Source organism: Pararge aegeria, chromosome 24 (genome assembly GCF_905163445.1).
Source record: "Pararge aegeria chromosome 24, ilParAegt1.1, whole genome shotgun sequence".
NCBI classification, from domain to species: Eukaryota; Metazoa; Arthropoda; class Insecta; order Lepidoptera; family Nymphalidae; genus Pararge; species Pararge aegeria.
Window position 1 is genome coordinate 11459297 of NC_053203.1, and position 23152 is coordinate 11482448.

The following is a 23152-nucleotide window of genomic DNA, read 5'->3' on the forward strand; positions in this document are numbered from 1 at the left end:
TAGAAAATTTCACAAAATAAAAAGTACCCACTCACTCTTTGTCCGCGTTTATAACGTTTGCTTACAGATCCCGTTCAAAAATATTTGTTTATTTAAAATTTGCTGGTGTACACTGTTGTTTATTGTGACACGTGTAACCATTTAAGGCAAGTCATAATTCATTCATCTGTCCACAGTCCATCAAGCAAACAATAGCTTAAATCGTCATCTAATAGGCACGTGATCCAAAATTCAGATTACCCTTGAGCCACCTTTTGGAGTGTATTTATCATAGAAAACAGATGAAATAGACAGAGCCGGTGTCGTCGGTCCTGCATCTAGTAACGCGGCAGCGGTGTGCGACTACCTATGTTTACGTGTTCGATTGCGTAAAAGTAAACTACGATTTGTATGAAATTGAAATTTGTTTTCTTTGTTGCACTACAAGTTGACTTGACTGTTGACATGCTGTAATACTGTTAGTGATGAAGCAGTCCTAGATGGTAACGGGATAACCTACGGGTATGGCAGGTATATTAAACCTATACTCCTAAACGGTTTCTACGTGACATCGTAGCGGAACGCTAAATCGCTTAGTGGCACGTCTTTGGTGGAAGAGTGGTAACTAACCACGGCTGAACCCTCCTACCAGACAAACAATAAAAAAATACATATAGAACGATACTAGGGACATTACTGTTAGTGTTGCCCAAATGCAAGAACAAGACGAGACTTAGCCAGTCTTGGTCTTGGTCTTGCGCCAATACACCTGGTCTTGGTCTTGGTCTTGGTCTTGCGCTCCCAGTCTTGGTCTTGGTCTTGGTCTTGCAGCAAGAGTCTTGCAAGTCTTGCAATTACCTATTAGTCTATTACTATTTATTAAAGTTTACTTTAAATCTTAGAAAAACGTATTAGAATTGGAACATTGTGAGCTTGAATTAACATAGCCATAGTAAAGATCAAGCAGATTAATAAATAACTGAAGATTTGATAAGAAATTCGAAAAATCAACTGACCTATATGTCGTTTTCCATGGAAGTAACTGTTTCTTAATAAACATTTATGATTTATAAGCTTACATTTGCTAAAACATGTAAAAAAACAAATTAATTACAATAACTTGACTGTATTTTAAAGAACAATACTTATCTGTCTAGAAAGAGATTGAACCCTCAACTTATAAGAAATTTAATAAAAGAGTTTTACGATTTATCATTTATTTGAATAAAAAATAAAATACAACACAAATCAACAGCTTTATCATTAGGTTATGATACTTTATATCAATTCTTTTGACCAAGAATTAATACAAAGTAACCATCTGGCTGACTCATCACTTAACCTATTTCTATGTTTTCTAATTACTAATGATGCTTTAGAAAATAACCTCTCAGCAGGTACTGAAGTTGCAGGTATTGAGAGAAAATCACGGGCCATTTTCGATAAAATCGGATACTCTGTCTCATGCGTCCTCCACCAATCTAAAATCACCAATCTGAAACTTATTTATTCTTTGGAACACCTGTAGGTACTCTTAAAATTCGAAATTATTTTGCATGAATAGTGTCAAATGTTATGATTTCGGCGCGGCGGCAACGATTGTTTTAGATTTCAAAAGAAGCCGCCGGCGCGTGTATCATAACCATGTACTTCCGAAAAGCGGCAAATTTCTTTGAGAAGTAAGTACAAAACCTTTGATGCCGCATTATCAAAGTGCCGATGGTTAAAACATAACTATGCATGCACTCAGTTTGATTTTAATAGATATTTTTTTATTCGCTATGTTTATGGTATTAGTCGTAATGCGCATAGGTCCAGTTTTTCATATTCTTTGATATAGTTTTTTGCGTCTCATAGAATTCCTAAGCGTACCTACCTACCTATACACCGAACTGTTACACCTAACTACTCCGTGAAATAGCGCTAAGTCCTAGCTGCAAGACGCAAGAGTCTTGCAGGCTATGTCTTGTTCTTGCTCAAGTCTTGCACGGTCAGTCTTGGTCTTGGTCTTGCTAAAAATACGCGGTCTTGTTCTTGGTCTTGGTCTTGCAAAAACGCAAGAACAAGACCAAGGCATCCAGAACCAAAATTAAATGAAGTAATGTACTACGACATTACACACATCCCCCTAGCCCAAAAGTAAGCGTAATTTGTGTTATGGGTACTAAGATAGCAGACGAATATTTTTAATATATAGAAATAGAATATAATACACATAAATACTTATAATATACAGATAAACACCCAGTCATTGAAAAACATTAATTTTCATCAGACAATCATTTTCCAGTTGCGGGATTCAAACCCACAGCCACGACTCAGAAAAAAATGGCGTAGCTTAGGTGCTAATTCGACACTATGCTTCGTAATACATAATCGCAATGTAAATTACTAATAATACATTTTGTAATACATTTTGTAAAAAGTTATTAAGTCAGGCAGCTGTTGGCCCGCTGGGCTTACTCCCGGTGAGTAAGCTTGCCTTCTAGATAGCATTCGTCACTCGTGAGTTATTTATTATTTCGACATATCATTAAGGTATTTCGGCCGCGTAGTATCAACAGTACCAAAATCGCGAAAGGGGTACTGCGTGTTGAATCTTAATTCCTTTCGCGAAAATTAATGTAATACTTTGACCCTCAAGGATTAAGGTGTTGTGGCATTAAGCCAAGTGGTACTTCACACAATAGCAGCACTCTTTTATAAGCAAACTAGGTGTTGCCCGCGATTTCTTCTGCGTTTGATTTTGTTTTTTGATGTGGCATACAATTTAGTTTTAGTTCTAAAAAAAATTAAAGTATTCAGTATCGCTAAGCCTTAAATGAGGGGTTTGCTGCTGTCCGCTGAGGAGTTCTCTCCTCTATCTCCAACCACAGTTTGGGCAAAATTAAACACATATTATAACCTCTATAGTACAGAAATAATTATTTAAATCGGTTACAATTTGTTGGAGTTATGGTGTAAAATCGTCAAACACTCATCCCCTCTCCCAAAGGAACCAAGCTTAATATCGGGATAAAAAGTATCCTAAATTACTTCTAACACTTCCAAGAACAAGTGTACAAAGTTTTTTAAAGATTATAATAGACGATGGTTCCACACACTGATTAGAAAAAATAATATGTTTTTATTCCTCTAAAACTAAGCCCTTACCTGCAATCTCACCTGGCGGTAAGAGATGATGCAGTCTATTATGGTAACGGGCTAACCTGTTTGGGAGTATTGTAGGCATACCTCTAATCGGTTTCTACGACACATCGCACCGGAATACTAAAACGCTTAGCGGCACGTCTTTCTCGGTGGGGTGGTTACTAGGCACGGCCAAAGCCTCCCCGGGTTGCCTCTGCCGGGTATCGAACCGCGGATGTCCAACTTAAAACACAGCGATCACCGCTGCGGCAGGTAGGTCGTCGATAATCATAAATTTTTAGATATCTTAAAAAAAGACATAGTTAATTTTCAGCATAGACGGCTGTTAGGTATAGCTAGTCGCATTATGCAATGGGAGCGTGTCCGGTGCGCGTACGCAGAGTCGGTTTGATTGGCGGTCAAGGCAGCCGTGACGTGCGCGTATGAAGGAGATTGCGTTCATGTCATATCACTCAACTAGTCCACTTGCTATTAAAACCGTTGTGATCGTGACATGACGACCTCCATGGCGCAGCGGTGAGAGCTGTGGTCTTATTAGCGGAGGTCCCGGGTACGATCGCCGTCAGGGCCAATATTTAACGCACTCTAGGATTCTTCCAGTTCATCATAACCTACACTTTGAGGAAATATCAGTATTAATTAGTACCAAAAAAAATATCAACATATTCAGTTGTAAACACTCTGCAAGCTTATAATATAGTATTTTAATCCAAAACTTTAATAAAGAACTAGCAAAAGTGTACTCGTATAAAATTTTGGTTAGAGTAACTTTGAAATTTTTATTTTTGCGTTTTTTTTGACAATCGCTTTATGACTGATATCAAAGACATATATACTAATTTCGGCATTGGCGGTAGGAGAGCCGTAGCTTAAAAGGGTAAAGCGCTCAGGCCGCGATTGAGACAGACAAAGTAAAGTCAGTAGGTTCAAATGCTGTCGCTTCCGAAATTGTATATGCTTTTTAAATTAATAAAATTTTAAATTGTTCCCATCGAAACTTTTAACTGAAAGTGTAAAAGGAACCTTGCTTGCACGACTTCAAAATACGTGTATAAACATAATTTATTACTTTATTTTTGGCATCCGCAAAAAAAGAAAACTGATCTAACTGATTAAGCAATAACATCTCATCACAATTCTGCCGGTGCGTTGGTAAACAATGTACTTACTTATTGTTAAAACAATCTGTATGCAGATCACGCTTGACCCGGAGTGCCGGAGACATGCCGAAGTGTTGTTTATTGACCACTGCTTAATGTGTTTTTTTACTACATAAAAACTGCAACCTAGTGGTATCATCAAGTCAACCAATCGACGTCCACTGCTGGACATAGATCTTTTGTAGGGAGTTCCAAAATACATGGTCCTGGGCCGCTTGCCTCCAGCGGCTCCCAGTGACTCGCCTGATGTCATCCGTCCACCTCGTTGGAGCTCCTCCCAACCTGCTCTGCGCTTACCGGTGCGCAGTCGCCATTCCAACACCTTAAGACCCCAACGTCCATCGGTTCTCTGAGCTATTTGCCCTGCCCATTGTCACTTCAGCTTCGCGACTCGCTAAGCTATGTCGGTAACTCTAGTTCTTCTACGGATCTCCTCATTTCTGATTTGATCACGTAGAGATACTCCTAGCATAGCTCTCTCCATCGCCCGCTGAGTGACCCTGAGCCTTCTTATGACGCCCATAGTTAGCAACCATGTCTCAGTTCCGTAAGTTAACACTGGCAACAAGCACTGTTCGAAGAATTTAGTCTTTAGGCACTGAGGGATTTTGGATGAAAAGATGTCACGAAGTTTCCCGAACGCTGCCCATCCGAGTTGGATTCGGCGGTTCACCTCTTCCTCGAACCATCATACCCGGTTGTATGATGGTAGCGAAATACAATTATGGTATGACAGTTTCATTAAACCCGTACCGTAATTGCATCTATCTATCTATACGCGGCATCATGTATGCAGTAGTACAGCTCTTTGTGACAGAGTAGGTCTGGAAAACTACTACCTCTATTTCTGCCGATAAACGGCTTTGCTTTGCGGTCTGGAGTCGTGGTCGCCGGTGTAATTAAAGGCGCATGAGGTTTCACACCTTTTTTTTTTTGACAGAGAAAATGGAGTGTTTATTTGGGATTTGCACCCACTTAAAACTATGTGTGTCCCTCGACAGACCTATAAGTGAGGAAACACATTAAAAATAAAAAATAATAAAAAACTAGTTTAGTCACGCAAAGGCGGTCTTATCGCTAAAGCGATCTCTCCAAGACAACCTTTGGCGAAAGTAGTTCTTATAAGGAACGGGTTGGTGCGGCAATAATAAAAATTTATACCTACATAAAAATATTGCAAACTAAACTACATGTTATAAATTCTAATACTACACATATAATTATTATATACTAGCTGTTGCCCGCGACTTCGTCTGCGTTTGATTTTGTTTTTTGATGTGGCAATAAATTTAGTTGTAGATCTAAAAATTTTGAAGTATTCAGTATCGCTAAGCCTTAAATGAGGGGATTGTTTCTGTCCGCTGAGGAGTTCTGTACTCTATCTCCAACCACAGTTTGGGCAAAATTAAACACATATTATAACCTCTATAGTACAAAAATAATTATTTAAATCGGTTATAATTTGTCGGACTTATGGTGTAAAATCGTCAAACTCTCCCAAAGGAACCGAGCTTAATGTCGGGATAAAAAGTATCCTATATTACTTCTAACAATTCCAAGAATATGTGTACAAAGTTTCACGAGGATCGGTTAAGTAGTTTTTGCGTGAAAGCGTAACAAAAAAACTTACATTAACATTTATAATATTAGTAGGGATAGGGATAATACATAATGTTCATACATATAATAATAATAGTAGTTGTGTACACATCAAGTTTTTTATTAAAGCAAAATGTCTGACAGCGCTCTCCCTTTGTTCCAGCCCTCCCACGTTCAAGACGCTGACTCCAACGTCGCGCACGCAGCTCAAACAGCAGTTGATGCGAGAGCATGCGCAGGAGCAGCTACGCAGAGAATCATTACAGGTGAGCATCCGACTAGCGTGCCCTCACCGTATTTGTGAGGTGACGGCATCAGAATGCAGTTATTTAATTATAATGAATAACCAACAGTAGATTATGATTTACTCGTTATTTCGGGTCACATAATAAATGTTCAACTATTTACAGGTTATAATAGCACGCATTAAAATGTTAATGGTCATTCCTATTGACGGCCGACTGGCGCAGTGGGCATCCACCCTGCTATCCGAGTCCAAGGCCGTGGGGTTGATTCCCACAACTGGAAAATGTTTGTGTGATGACCATGAATCAGTCACCTTAGTAACCCAAAGCACAAGCTACGCTTACTTTGGGGCTAGATGGCGATGTGTGTATTGTCGTAGTATATTTATTTATTTATTTATATTTATTCCTATAAATAATTTACAGTTAATTATCTTTATTAGTCTGTTCATTTAAACCTATAAAATCCATAGTCTATAACCGTCCTCACATATCGGGAAGGTTTGACCACCCAGCCGGCAAGTTTGTAATCGCCGTAGATGCTAGTCTTAGAACAAGACGCTGCTGCCCGTTCTCCATTATATACCCTTAGATACCCGCGGGAATAGCCTCGGGTGGGGACAGTACAACAACAGTATGTTGAGCTACTAAAGCCATTCAAGTGATGACGATTGAGTATTATCTTCTTACATTTATGATAGTCAAAAAGTCTTCTTCTTCTTTGTGAGGTTGACACAATATGTCGTCTGGAACTTGTACGGGAGCTCTGATGATGACCTCAATTGTTACATTAGGACGATCTACCTCCGAGCTGGTGTTTTGCTTGGGGACCGACAAACCATTTATCTTTGGAAATTGTATTATATGTGGCCCTCAATTGTGAAAACATCGCTAGCGCGATGTAGGACCTTGTGGTGCCATCTAGTTTGTTGACACGGAGATCAGCACAAATCTAAAGACAGCCTATCTGTGCCTTCGTATAACACTTTGTTAATTTCCAAAAACCGATCAAATTTTCGCTAACATCTTAGACTGCACCATCACCAATCCGGTGAGATTCCAGTCATGCTGTACTGGAATTATAAAAGCTATTATGTAGAAAAATAATCTAAGTATCACTTATTTCAGGCGCAGCAAGTCGGCCAATCCAAAGACAATGAAGACAAACACAGATCGAGTCCCACAGACGTACCGCGGATCACGCCGCATGTCGAACTACCCCCGCAGGTTTTACAGGTACGCTTCACTTCAACGTTCTTTAGTACCAAAGTCAAAGTCAAAGTCAAAAATATCTTTATTCAAGTAGTACATAAGAATTACACGGTAGTGAGATGATGGCGATAACCACATTCGTAAACTTAAAACTAAAGCTACGAGGGTTCCAAACGCGTCCTGGTCTAAGAAGAAGCCCACAACAAACTTAGCCGGGTGTTTTTTTTTTGTTATCACCATCTCACAATGTCATTTTAAATTATTAGAAGAGCAACCTGGTTAGAGCAATAATTTACACCCAAGCTTTTTTATCGTTTACGTAGTCCTTTATACTATAATAGGACTTTTCTATTCCCGATTCCCCTAGCACTGATATTCCCGATTTTATTTAGCCCTAACTGATCATACTGCGAAAACCTCTCACTTTCCCGAGATCCAAAAATGGTAAGTATCCGGCTTTCTTCAGGATGCCAACTTTAACTAGGCCAAATTTCATCAAAATTGGTTCCGTGGTTGGTTTGAAAAACGAATGACCAAACTCGTAATAATAGTACCTATGGATATGCAGTCCGTTTAACACCTCAAACGTTGAAAAAATTGGATAGAAGCAGGCGTTATTTTGCGAAATTCCATGATACGAGTATATTATGAAAATTAAGCTAAATTTGTTATACTTCGCTAAAAGCAGGAGATTCTGTATGGTGTCAATTTATAATTTGATCAATCTTTATATTCCACACCACAACAGATTATCGGCAATACACCCTCTTAGCACGTTTCTCAGCCTTCGAAAATGTTTCCTTTAAAAAATTGTAAAGTCAACACATCCTTAACATTAGGAGGAATTAAGCTTAATTTTCAAACTATATCTTGAACGTCCCCTTATACAGCTAGTAAGAACTAAATTGATAGTTGGTAATTGAATTGAAGAACTCTCGGGAATTTAACAAATTGCTTAATAGTTTTGCGTACTGTTCCAGCACGACCCAGCTATATTATCTCTAGTAATCATAGATTTTAATCGACGCAGGTAATACCACAGCGTAGTGAATAGTTACAGTATTTCAATGCCTTTGATATTGTCGTAAATGCCGACTAGTCAGCGTTGCGACAGTCTATAAAGGCTATGGGGTAGGCTTCTTACTTCTGAGGCCAGTAACCGCCGTCCCTTGCCCCGAACATAGTATACAATTGCTCTGTCTAAAGTCGGACCTCTGTTTGACTATCGTAACTCTACAATAAAGCCTTATTAATTTTAATTTGTATAATTATTGTTTTAAGTTATGATGTCAGCATTAATCGGTCATTGCTTTATGCTATCCTATTTTTAGTAATATAATTAATGCAAATTTGCCTGTTTGTTGTCTGTGTTTGGATCGACTTGTGCACCGATCTTGATGGAACTTGGAGAAAAGTACCCGGAAAACGTGATTGCAAAATTTAAGAAAATGCAGTTTTAACAGAGCTGTAGCGATCTTTGCGAAAGTTCCTCCGGCACCATTCTACCGCAGAACAGCGAGACGCCTTAAACGGTGGCATCCTAATGTGGTTGAGATGCTATCGACACGTACGAAGCACTTTTCATCGAAGTGTCTAAAGTTTGGAAAGCTCTCCTGGCACTGTGCTGTTTGCTGCCACTTACAAGCTGAATGCTTTTAAGGCACAAGTGAATAGGCATTTTGTCAGCAAACGCGCCCCAAAGCTCATCAATGCTTTCCATCAGGTATGGTAGACGTCAAGCGCAAGCCTCTCTTGCATAAAAAAAATAAAAAAAACTTTGATCTCGGAGACAGACAAAAACGCGGGGATAAACTTGCGAATAACAGCTATTTGCTATTATTATACTGCAATGTATACTAAACGTACGTTAAAAAATTATTACAGGTACGAACAGTTCTGGAGAATCCCACCCGGTATCACGTGATCCAGAAACAGAAGAGCCAGGTGCGACAGTTTCTCAGCGAGTCATTCACGCCGCAACCGCAGGTGAGGACACACGTTCAAAAAGAAACCAGCAACTGAACTAATCTTTTTTATATTATTCTACTACAATTTCATAATTTGTATTTAGGCGTTCCAAGTTTCGCCGTGTGCGTTTGGCTACTCGGCCATTCTACGCCTCAACATATTTTCACCACCCAGTGGTGGTGTTCTACGATATGTAATTTTACGTACAGTTGGTGGAAATATTAGTTTTTTTAATGCTTATAAACATTTCGGAACCGATAGGATTTGAAATGAATTCTTAAATTAGCCCTGCAGGGGATTGAACCCTCCCAATTATTAAGACCGCTTACAATTGCGCCAGGGAAGTCGACAAAATCTTCGAGATAATCGTGAACATAAAAGTCAACATCATCAATCTTAAAGTTTGAGTCAAAAATATCATAATTCAAGTATCATCATCTTAACAACCCATTACGTGCCCACTATGGGACACGAGTCTCATCTCGCAATGAGAAGGGGTTAATGGCCCAGTGCGGATTGGTGGACTCCACACACCTTTGAGAACATTATGGAGAATTCTCAGACATCGTCAGGAAACATTACTTAAAATCATTCAGTCAGGTTACATTACTTAAAATCTATCTTTACGTTTCCAGGTAGGCTCAGTCCGAGGCGCGCCAGTTCAGAGCGCACCAGAGCTGGGCAACCGAGCGCCGTCCCCTGACAGGGGCTCCTCCTCCAGCCTCCTTAGCCCTGGGCTGTGTTCAGCGGGAGCTAATTCCGAAGTAAGTAAACTATACATCATAATAACCAGATTTTTTTAATTCAACTGCCATTGAGGTCCACTGCAGTTGAATTAAGCAACGTTTTGCAGGGCAGTATCGAACAGTCAGATTACAAAATACTAAGTTTCCAGTATACTTCTAGCAGGCTGGTGGCTGCATTATGGAACTGATTAGTCAGGCAAATTTTCTGAGCTAACTCTTCTGTAATCAAATGAGATCTGGTAATTGGGTAAATAATTGCTGAATGATTTCACTAAACAGAATTTAAATAATGTTTAATTATCCGTTTACCAGGCAGATGAGTTCCTAGAAGACATCCTGTCCTTAGACAGCGGGGCTGGACCCCTGTCTTCATCCGAGCCTGCATCCGCCGCCAGTTCCGTGGCTGGAGATTGCGGCTTGCTGTCTGATGCTGACATGCACGCCTTGGCCAAGGATCGGCAGAAGAAGGACAACCACAACATGAGTAAGTACACTACTTCTAGCTCTGTTACTGGGCAAATACTCACTTCTGTTAGCCATTTGTGAAGAAAAAGTGAATTATGGAATGTTTACCAAAACATTTTCAAGAGTTCATATATTTATCGTTTGAACATTGTGCATTTTAATCAAGACCAAACAAGAAGTAGTTTATCCAAAAATTTAATCATCTTTTACCGTTCACCAGCCTTTTCAGAATAAGAAATAAAAAGATCGGTTAACGTAGAACCAAAGTTGAAAGTTTAATGAATTGCAAAACTGAAGTGCCAATAGCTCAAATATATGATGGACTTTGTAGTTTCAAGGTGTTAAATTGACGACCCCCACTCTAAACGCAGTACGGTGAACAGCATAGACACAAAGAGATTGTTAAACAGCGTGGCTAATTAAGCGTCACATGCCCCGAGACCTAGAGTCACGAGACGTATATCCAGAAGAGGATTTCCAGTGGTAGAGTCGTAAAAATTATTAAAAAAATTTAGTTAATGTTCTATTTTCGATTTCCAGTTGAACGCCGACGCCGATTCAACATCAACGATCGAATAAAGGAACTCGGCACCCTCCTGCCCAAGACCAATGACCCCTTCTACGAGGTGATACGAGACGTGCGCCCCAACAAGGGTACGATCCTCAAGAGCAGCGTGGACTACATCAAGTGCCTGCGCGACGAGGTCAACCGCCTTAAGCATAGTGAGCAGCGACGTAAGCAGATCGAACTACATAACCGAAAACTGACCTTGAGGATACAGGTCAGTACGGAAATTCCGCTTAATTTTGTAAGCTCTGTCCTAGAACATTTACCAAATGAAACCTTCAAGTAACCTAACCTACTAACCCTAAAAATGCATAGCAATTTTAATGTGTTTTCCGACTCCGTAAAATGTACTCGGATTTGCGAATTTCTTTTTTGTTTGCATTCCAAAATGCCAGCAGTGGGACATTATAGACGATGATGTAATAAACCATAAATATAGCAATATTTACTAACTCTGTCTATGGCTTTGACAAACCTTTTATAAAGACGAATCACATCGCGAACCTTTTAATGTAGGAAGATCAATGGGTTCTCTATTTTTTTACATTTTGTAGTTACCTCAAAACTCGTCGTATTAAATCTCTGTTTCGAAGTTCATTCTCCGAGAAATGACAAATACTGTGACCAGCCGGCGTTAAAAGACATGATGATGTTGATAAAAGTTAAAATGTTTTTCTCACCAAAATGCTTTTCGCCGTTTTCAGGAACTAGAAAGGCTGGCGCGATTGCACGGTCTTCCCGTTTCTACAGACGGTTGGTCGTCACCGCACCACTCCGACTCAGGAGTGGACACCACCCCCTCGGAGAACTACTCCGAACCCCCAAAATCTCTACCGGTAACTTTAAAGAATTTATTCATATCTCTCAGAGTAATATCACATCTGTCGTAGTTATAAACATACGTGGCATGAAAACATTCAAACAGACGATCAAAGAAACATGTATATGATCAATACCAATGAGCCTCAAAGTGGTGTATCCCCCCACTTTGTAGTTAGTACCTCTTGTGATCATGGAAGACCTGCCGTTCAGCAAAAAAAATGTATGTATATGGGGTACAACGACTGGGTGGGTGGGCTTTCGTTAAAGCAGTACGTGACTTTATTTTTGACCTAACGATTCGAAATGTAAGGATTTCCGAGTGCGTGAACATTTATTACAAACGCATTTGAGTTTACGTAAGGGAGACCAACCAAACCCATAAAATATATGAAATGTGGTCAACGAGACTAAAAATATTTTTGGGGGTTTGAGAACGTAAACATTTCCTGAAATGCATAGATACTTATTTGAAACAGTGCCAATTCGTTTGTAACATATATTAAGCTCAACTACTGCACTGAAGCCTAAGGTTTGCTGTTACAGAATTGATCAAATAATCGAGTCGCTTTAGTTTATCGATACATAATACCGTGATATTTAAATTCAATTCTTTTAGTGTGCCAACTGGTCAATGTCGTTTAGATGGAGAAGGCACGAAGGAGATCACCATCAAACTCCTGCTATCACGGTGTAAAGTACACTTGAAAGAATGTCACTCGTATAAAAGTATCAAATTGTTCTGTAGCGTTTTCGATTTTCTAGTGTTTGTACCGTGTGGTGACGGCAGATCATAATATAGTTGCCACCACTCCTATTATTGCGGGTGTCGTACGAGGCGGCTAAGGGAATATAATGGAGAGCGGACAGCAACGTCCTCTGTGCTACTACTGCCAACCACGTCCGTACTACCACCCAGGATAGTGATTATAGGCAAAATCGTCCAGTTAGAGGGCCGTAAATTTCGCTCGCGCATCGGCTTATTTAGCCATACAAAGACACTTCTTCACTTCTTCACGTGTTCAGGCGACAATTCGCCTAGACAGTGTCTGAACCGTCTCTCAAGACGTACAGGCCATTGATTGGTATTCTGTCAAAAGCACTAGAATGTAACCTTTCGAGCGAAATTCTAATTTCAAAATTCGAGCTATTTTGCTTCGAAAAGAGAAAATTATTCGAAATTCGAGCTTTAAAATATGAGTTATAAGTTCCATTTTACCTTAATGTTCCGGGGTTTTGATACTCGAAAGCGACTGTACGATTGCAAGCGTTCTTATCTCGATGCAATATCCTGCTCCTTCTGATGCAATATCCTTGTCCCGCAGGAGGTGGTTCTCCCGAAGTCGGAGCCAGCGCCGCTGATGGAGTTAGGGGAACCCCCACCGGACCTGCTCCGGGACACCCCGTCCGGTGAGGCACTTTCAGCTTTGGACGCCCTCGGTTAGTCTACACAGAAGATGGGACATTAGCTTATCTTGTGTTTTGCTATAATATTATAAAGCTTGTGTTTGTTGTGAAAATTAAGCTTAATTGCTATAATACGCTAAAAGCAGGAGAATCTGTATGGTGTAATTTATAATAATAATAAATAATAATAATAATAATAATAAATATACTACGACAATACACACATCGCCACCTAGCCCCAAAGTAAGCGTAGCTTGTGTTATGGGTACTAAGATGACTGATGAATATTTTTATGAATTATATATACATAAATACATAGAAAATACATATAAACACCCAGACACTGAAAAACATTCATGTTCATCACACAAACATTTTCCAGTTGTGGGAATCGAACCCACGGCCTTGGACTCAGAGAGCAGGGTCGCTGCCCACTGCGCCAATCGGCCGTCTGATTTATAATTCCTTCAATCCTTATACTCCACACGAAACAGATCTTCGGCAATGTACCCTCTACGCACGTTTCGCTCCGAAACCGGAGCATCATAAGATGACCTTGGTTTGCTTTCTAAAAACTGCTTATGTTATGTTTTAACTGCTAATGAGAAGATATCTATAAAAGCTCTTATTTTTCTTAAAAACTTGTATCATAATATGTAGCACGGGTCCTCCCACAATGATAAGGCCTTTAGGCCGTAGTCCACCACGCTGTCCCATTGGTGGACAAACTAACTAAATTTACGGTCCTCGATATGTCTACAAAGTTTGAACAAAATCTGATCGTTCAAAGTAGGACAAAATCGAGCTCAAAGGAGTCGGTTACAAACAAACAAACATACAGGTTAAGCTAATAAAAGCGTGTTAAAAATACAACATTTTAGCGGTCCTTTATTTCTGTCATCATGCCTTTTGAAGTCATTGCCAATGTTTATTTTTTATTTTCATCTGTTTATTTCAGATGGTCTCAAACTGGGCTCGTGTTCGCCGCTAAGTCGCGAAGAGGGGCTGTCACTGGGCTGCCTGGAACCGGATCTCTGCCTCGAACCTGTGACCGATCATCTCTTTAACCACAAAGATATGAAGGTAGGCATTTTATGTCAAGATATTTTAACTTTTATAACATAATTCAAATTTAAATTTCATTTATTACTAGTAAGCCAAATATGAGCACTTTTGAAACGTCAATTCAATTGGTAGTGACTCTACCATATGTTTGGAAAGCAGATTCTACCGAGAAGAGCCGGCAAGAAACTCAGTAGTTGCTATTTTCCAACATCAACATTTACAATCACTTTACTATCTTGCGGGAGATGAGAGCGAGGCTGGCTGCTTCGAATCTACCTTGTTATTATATTAAATTGTTTAGTTTTTATACATTATTTAGATATATGTGAAGTTAAATCTATTATAACCTTCGGTATCATGTTATTAATGCGTATACTCATCCATTATGTATTCAAAAGACAGCTAGATTCTACATTTCAAAATGTAGGTTAAAACCGAGTTAAACTTTCTAATTAACTTGTTATATCTATCCCATAGTAGTCTTAATAACAAAACACTAGATAAGAACATCGGCTACCTTTTATCCCGATTTCTTATTTAGTTCCCGAGGGAAAATTAAAAATGGTTTAAGCTAGCAAGCTCGAGCTACGCCGCAGGCAGACATCTTTGGAATTTGATATTGTCATTTCACCTATGCTATAGAAAAGGACATGTTCATTCCATACCGATCTCTCAAATAGTTCTCGTTGTAACATTAAAAATTATTAACGAGCGAAGCCCAATTCTGAAGTCCACACAGACGAAGTCGCGGCCAGAAGCTAGTCAATAGATATTTTTATATTTTATTGATTACATACAAAATACATAAAAATACTCCCACAATCTAAATTATATCTACAAAGAAATAAATAGGTGTGCGTCAGTCTATCGAATACTCAAAAACTCGCCTTTAATATTATATGAATATTTGAGTATCATGAGCATGAATGTTTTTCAGTGTCTGGGTGTTTATATGTATATTCTAAGTATTTATGTATATAATTCATAAAAATATACATCAGTTATCTTAGTACCCATAACACAAGCTACGCTTACTTCGGGGCTAGATGGCGATGTGTGTATTGTCGTTGTATATTTATTAATTATTTATTTTATTTTTCAGCAAATGAGGCTATCACCTACTCCAGGGATGCTCGGAAGTGACGAAAATGATGCTGTTTTAAATCTCGCACAGATAGAAGACCTTATGGATGACGATTCGCATAATCCTGTCACATCAGGTAAGTTCGATTACAGTTCCCCACGAAGTCACAATTATATTCAAAAAAAAAAAACTTAAACAAAAACTCAAAAACAGTTATATAACTGTTTTTCAAAAAGATTTAACAGTAATATAACTGTTATTCGAAACTAAATACATTGTTTTTGTCATTTATTTTTGTTACTCACTCACTTTTGTACTGTAAGAAAGAAGGAAAGAAAGAAATATCTTTATTAATGTATAATACAACACATTATAATTTAAAACACGGCCTGCACAGTAATACAATAAATGAAAGAAAATATAATAATAATAATCCTTTATTGCCATACTTTAATTTTTTTTTAAGTTTTATTCCAAGTTGTGTACACATACTTTGGGTTGCAGCTTAGAACAAAACTTGTTATTACTTATATTAAATAACAATAAATAATTAAATTAATAAATAAATACTCTATTTTTAATTCAAGATCTAAATTTATTAAATTATTACTTATTTAAAATTCATGTAGACCTTATTACAGGCACTTATGAAGAGTTCATACATTTAACATGTTACACTAATGTTAGTGATGGTGATAACTGCATTCGTTAACTTAAAACTAAAGATAGGAGGGTTCCAAACGCGCCCTGGTCAAAAAAACTTAGCCTGGTTTTTTTGTTATCACCATCTCACAGTCTAGTTAATGTTGCGCTATGAAGTAAGAGCAATTTATACCCAAGCTTTTTATTACTAACAATACGGCAAATTGCCGCAAACTCAGCCTTATAGCCCTAACAATGCACAGCGCTGATTTTCAGACACTCTAGTATCAAACTGACCAAACAACCGCACCGCGTTTTTTAAAATAATAAACAACGGGTGACGTCGAAATATTTGTTAAAAAAACAAATAAAACGTACACAATCAGCACATATTTAACAGTTAAATGTAAAAAAATGGTGTAAAAGTATTGAAGAAAAAATAAAAAATGAAAAAGTTCTAAAATAAACAAAACAACAAATAAATTAATAAACTTAATGAATACCAATAATTTAATAATTAATTATAGCCTTTATTAACCATGTTATAAATTACATTTCACCTTATTCTACTTATTACTACCAAAATATTTATTTTATTTATTTACATGTACAAGTAAAGTAAAATAATGTAATTATACAACCAAATGCGTACCTCACATCTTATATGGTGAGTATGTAATGTATGTAATGGTGCAATTTAAAATCTACTGCCCCTGATTTAGATAAAAACCTGTATTACTGGGGACAGTGCTCTCCTTAAATTGTTGTCTCTTATTTGACTCACTATTTATTTATTTCAAACAAAACTCTTTTGGCATAGATAAATCTAGCTGTTCGGATTTGTAAGCTTAGGTAGAATTTCTTTGTTTGTGTTTTTCGCTTAGAGTATTATCACATGTACTTACTCACGTACGTGCACGCATTCCAGGGGACCCCATGCTATGCTCGTCGCCCACCTCGCACCTAGGTCTCAGTGCGGCGGTGGCCGAGGCGGCGGACCAGTCGTGCGCCGCCATGCTTCACATAGACCTATCCTCGCACGCACCAGGTCAGTTCATCGGCATCCGGCTGTTTATCTGTATATTTTGTGTATTGTATACTAGTACTTTCCGACTAGCTTAATACAGACTGCGTTCTCATCATCTTCTTAAGCCGTCATGGGTCGAATTGAAATCCAAACCAATCTCCTCGAACTTAGATCACGCGAATCCCTTCGTGCCAAATTTAAAGAAATTTATAATACTATAACCTTTATTAAGCAAAACATAAGTAATTATAAACAAAAAGTCGATATAAACAGTCGATTTACTAGAAACGGACATAAATTAGTGATATCTGCATATCGTCTGAGAAAAGTAGAGAAATCCTTTGTGGGATCCTGTTATAAAAGCATATACCCATCGTATATGCTTTTATAACAGGATACCGAAGGTAATATTGTAAACAGTTAACATTCAATTAAACAGAAAATTGATCTTGAAAAATTATTACTTCATTTAAAAAAATATATATAGTTAAAAACTTAAAATGAAATGAAATGAAAAGTATCCAATAAAATAAAATCAAAAAGAACAACATGACTAGTCACATCGTTGACAATGATTTATAAAATTACTAGCTTTTGCCTGTGACTTCATCCCCGTTATTTCCGGTCTTCATTTCCCGCAAGTCATATATGCGCCAAACATCAAGATCAGAACAAAGGTCGAGTCCAGCATCGAAACACGGACATAAATTAGTGATATCTGCATATCGTCTGAGAAAAGCAGACAAATCCTTTGTGTATGTGGATGGGTATATGCTTTTATAACATGATACCGAATTTGGATCATATTGGATCTACCTTTACCTAAGTTTAAACAATATATTAAAACACATTTAACAAATCGTGGTTACTACACGATTGATGAATTACTTAACGACAAGGCTGCTTGGATACAGGCCGCTCCGCTCTCATCTCTCACAAAACAGAAATATTCTAAAGATTGTTAAACTATAAAATGATGTGGGAAAAGAGCAATCTGAGTTTCTTGCCGGCTCTTCTCAGTGGAATCTGCCTTCCGAACCGGTGGTAGAGTCACTACAAACAGACTGACTTGACGTTTCAAAAGTGCTTATAAATTAGGCCTCCTAGAAATAAATGAATTTTGAATTTGAGTCTTTGTTTATCCCCGCGGGACTGGAAATGAAAATATTTTTTTTGTTCTTTCAGGTTCATCACTAATGTCAGAAGGCGGCATGTCCCTTGGCCTAGGAGGTTTAGGAGGTCTAGGAGGATTAGGGGAGAGTCTGCCTTTACTACTAGGAGCTACTCACGCACCGCATTCGCCGCACGCACACCCTAGGCCTTGCTTCGACATGGACCTAGGCGCTTAGCGACTCAGTAACCTTAGTATACACCTTAGTATAAAATTGTCTAAGTAAAATGGATCTTATTACCATAGATTTAGAGTCGCAAATTCTGTTACTGATTTTTATTTTTACAAACGTTACATTAAGAAGTTGATTGCTATAGCAATGTAAATGAATTTGAGTTTTAAATCAAGGTGATATGTTTCAATTCACTCTGGCATGCTTGCGGTTAAAAATCTTATACTAGGGTACTAAGTGATCGGACTTAACGAGGCAAGTATAGCGTTTTCCGTATGAACGGAATCCATATTGCCTTTATTATTTTGAACTCATTAAAAATTCGCGACGCATAATATTGCGCGATCAATGTAATGGTAGAAACATATTGGGAACACCCCACGTCACTCTGACGCCACGCGTATCGACTCTCAATAAGTATTGTCATCAACAGCCAATGGTGAACATACCTCCTTAAATTGGTAGCTACCCGTGCACCCACCGGCTTCTCCCAACAGTGGGTGCAAGGGAAATTCGTATTTACCCTTACACCCACTTGAAGAGAGTGATACAGAAAACAAATGCTTCAATGCGGATTGGCGGTAAGGTTATAAACTCATAATCGCAGGTATCGTAAGTCTGGCGTGATGATAAATAGAGATTGCTAAAGATTGAAAGGTGAATACTATACTTCCAATCATAATAATTTATAATAATATAATGATATTGATAATGAGTACGAGTCGAGTGGCAGCCCGAAGTTCACGAATTTTTAGCCACGAGCCTTGTCGTTTGCGTAAATTGCTGACGGTGCAGTGTTCAAACTGCTTGATGTGCTTTAAGATATACGAAGGTAAACCACCAACCAATAACCACTAAAGTCAATTTTGTAACTAGTTACCAACTTGAGTTAACGATGCTTAACCAACGGAAACGATTCGCATAGTCTTAACTCGTTCGCACCAGCCTCAAATATTATATAGTGTTAAACACTAAAACTAATATGGACCCTAAATGTCGGCTAGCATTGGTAGCTAACACTTATCACGTATTGTGGGTGTTTTCAGAACACCCCACGCGTCCATATTTCGGAAATTTGTGGGGTGTTGCTGCGTACGTGTGTTTCTTCCATTATTCGCTATGAAACTAAAATCTATGTCAAAAAAGTTTATAGTTATTATACAATCCAGGTATCATAACGTCTCGTTAACAACTTTTTCTTGACGTGCATATAATATGCGGTTGGACATTACTACACTAGTGAGTAGTATATTATTATTAACTTAATGCGTCTATCTTCACAGTAATTGCCATTCAGTCTTAAATTAGAGATGAGGTATCTATGGTACAGAGTATTGCAACACATAGATAAGAGATCGCGTATCTACAGTACAGAGTAAAAAAGTCCCGATAACTCTACAGGAACAATCATTTAACGAAAATGCCTTTAATTTAAAACTGCATAAAGAAATGCATTCAGAATGAATACATTTTAATTGAGTAAAAGCCTTATGCAAACATAATAAACTTCATTATACAATTTAGCACATGAATTAATTTTAATTTTTTGAACTCCTAAGAATTTATCGAATAGGTAATTCTTTTTTTATGTAGTCTATGTAGGCCGTTACAAATAGATTCCAGCTTGTTTTAGATATATTGCGGCCTGCATTCTATACAAAATTCAATTAACAGTTCCAACGCATACATTCTGCGGTAAAAAATGGAGTGCTAAAATATTTATATTGCATTGAAAAAAAAAATCTTATGATTTATTAACATACAATTAACATACGATTATTAGTAGAATATGTAAGCAGAGTATGTGATAATTTATATCATAAAACTGATGCCATAGTTACAAAGAAGTTACAAATAAGTTTATTGGGCGCCTCAAATTTAGTGACGTGAACATTTTTTTATCGTGATAAATCAGTTACCAATCCACAGCAATTTCGTAATGCATATCGATTTATAGTAGGTAATAATACGAATCTGGCACATCGAAAAGAAGATTTTCTGGTTTAAAATTGTTTGCGACCATTTCACCAAAAATGATTCACATCAAAGTTTCACCGGGTGTTTTCACCGGAGCTATACATTTCATTATATAAGGATTACATTAACTGCCTTTTTCGTGCCATTTGTTAGGCTGTAAAGTATTTCCTGTACTTTAATAAAAACCTGTCTGGAACTTTATGCTTCTATACCCATTGTTTTAGGTTGTGTATTATATATACTTCTGTCAATGTTAGAGTTTTACTACATATATTTACACACTCGTGGTCTTCATGATTCTGTGATGATGGTATAAGATTTGATGGCCGACTGGCGCAGTGGGTGGTGACCCTGCTTTTTGAGTCCAAGGCCGTGGGTTCTGGAAAATCCCCACTGGAAAATGTTTGTGTGATGAACATAAATGATTATCAGTGTCTGGGTGTTTATATTTATATTCTAAGTATTTATGTATATTATTCATAAAAAATTCATCAGTTATCTTAGTACCCATAACACAAGCTACGCTTACTTTGGGGCGAGATGGCGATGTGTGTATTGTCGTAGTATATTTATTTAAGAGTGCACGTTTTCATGTAAAACTTATGGCTTCCTACGACCCGACTGAATCGAACCGTAACACTCCGATGTTTTTTTAAAACTCACACGGGTATGATGCATCGCGTTGTAACACAACACTCTCATGTGAAAGTTCCTACAAATTTTATAAAAATATGCTTACTTAAATAGTTGATAGAAACACCATTGGCGACGACCCAACTAAGGCCACGCCCGGTTACGTTTCTCATCTATAAACGTCTTAAAATTTGTCTTATTGAAGTTATACTTCTTCTGGCGTATTAGGAAAAAAGATGAGAGTATTTTTTTACGATTCGCGCGCACACCGTCACAAAAAACGACACCCTGAAGTTAGCTCAATTCAATTTAATTCTTGTTTATGGCTGAAGTTAGCTATAGTCAACATTTAAGTTTAACTTTAAAAAGGTTTGACAGTGTGCACTTTCAATTGACAGTGTGCTGTCTCATTCCGGTGATTTAAATGATTCAATTGTAAAAAAATCTCAAATTTAAATGTTCACTGAAACTTTCAATGTATCAAGTACTTTTTTTCTATCGTTAGGGCCGTTTTTTCTACAAACGTAGAATAAGGCGAACGATAAAATTTTTGTAAAGATTTTTATCTTGTTACGCCAAAGAAGTATAACATCTAACGCGTGTACATAAGTACACACCCATCTTTTTATGATGATTTTGATACGTTCTACATTGATTAAACAAAAAACATGATAAAAAAACAAACCATTTACTTCGTTTACCTTATTTCCTAGCTTCAATACATAGAGTAACTATAAATTTTAAAACTATAATTTTTTTTTTTTTTACATAGAGTAATATATTTTTTTCTTTTTTTTTCTAAATAACAACAACGATTTAGATTACTTATAGTACCTAATCGCATACGAAAATAGACACCAGCTGCGTAACTGGTAGCGCCGGCGAAACGCCTTTTTAGTTGGGTGTTATAAGTGTGTTTCTACCATTACCCTAACACGGTGTATAAACCATCTTCGATTCCTAACTGTTCACAAAAATTTGGACGGTTTAGTTAAAATTTAATAATACTTTAAGTATTTATATATTTTATATGAAAAGAGTATAGTCCAATTAAAATTAATTCCGATTTACTAAAATCTTTTAAATAAAAATATGCAAACATGGTGCTCCGTTTCGAAGCATTTTATTAGTTTTAGACAAAATACTTTTTTTTTACTAGATTCAATGTTTCAATTGAAATATATATTTATGTATAGTAACCAAAGCTTCTGACACGGGTTAAGTTGCAACTATTTTTGCTAGATGTCTGACGGGTTAAAAACTTAAGGATAACAGATAAGCAACGTTTAGCAGCTTATCCAAGATTGTTATATTATATACTGAGTAGTAAATGAATGGACCACGATATTGAAAAAAATAATATAATGTAACGTAAATGTGATAAAATAATATATTTTTAGATGGAATTTATCGATATATTGTATACATATATTTTTGTAAATAAATTGTTAAAAATACCAATGTGCCTTGGTTTTAGACATAATGCGATATTGTATTTCTCGTAAGTGTACATAAACACAGTTTTGTTTTTATCACACTGGTTATTCTGCAAAATCGTTAAGTTTGTTACAAAGTTAGATGTACGGTTAAAATCTGGCGTAAATGAGCCCCTTCCTTCTTTATTTTGTAATACATTTTTGTGTTATTTTTAAAATAATATCGTTCAAAATCGTGCTCAAAATAAATGTAAACACTAAACATCCTATGGTACTTAAGTTTACAAACAAACCTTTGTATCCACAAAAATGTATTATTGCATTATTATTTTTTAAATTTTATACTTATTTATATAATATATTGTAGCAATAATTTTTATTTGAATCTTTTGTTATATTTTTAAAGTGAATTTTAAGCACATATTACATTACTTAAATAAAAATAGAACATTTTTAAAGGAATATCGAACAAAACGTTTTATTTGCGTTAATTAAAAATAATATTATATTATTAAAATATTAAATGAATTGAGTACAGTGGGACGTCATATTGCAATAATCGTATTATTAATAAATTAATCGGTTCTTTATCTTGTGTTTTGTGTTATATTTCACTCGAATTCTAAA

General features: G+C 37.0%; 1 protein-coding gene across 5 annotated transcripts in view; it reads left to right on the forward strand.

The window, feature by feature from the left end:
- The window catches only part of LOC120634436 (transcription factor EB), a 162411-nt gene extending 141578 nt beyond the window's left edge, over positions 1-20833 (forward strand). For 4 of the 5 annotated variants that reach the window (XM_039904998.1, XM_039905002.1, XM_039905003.1 and 1 more), the window contains 12 exons: positions 6052-6154; positions 7262-7369; positions 9230-9331; positions 9949-10077; positions 10372-10543; positions 11065-11306; positions 11797-11928; positions 13237-13351; positions 14277-14401; positions 15486-15603; positions 17038-17157; positions 18322-20833. In XM_039904998.1, the coding sequence (XP_039760932.1) occupies positions 6052-6154; positions 7262-7369; positions 9230-9331; positions 9949-10077; positions 10372-10543; positions 11065-11306; positions 11797-11928; positions 13237-13351; positions 14277-14401; positions 15486-15603; positions 17038-17157; positions 18322-18485 (1630 nt within the window). In that variant the 3' untranslated portion in view covers positions 18486-20833. The remainder of the gene's footprint in view (positions 1-6051; positions 6155-7261; positions 7370-9229; positions 9332-9948; positions 10078-10371; positions 10544-11064; positions 11307-11796; positions 11929-13236; positions 13352-14276; positions 14402-15485; positions 15604-17037; positions 17158-18321) is intronic. The other variant, XM_039904999.1, reaches the window with a different exon arrangement.
- Positions 20834-23152: the final 2319 nt, after the last annotated feature.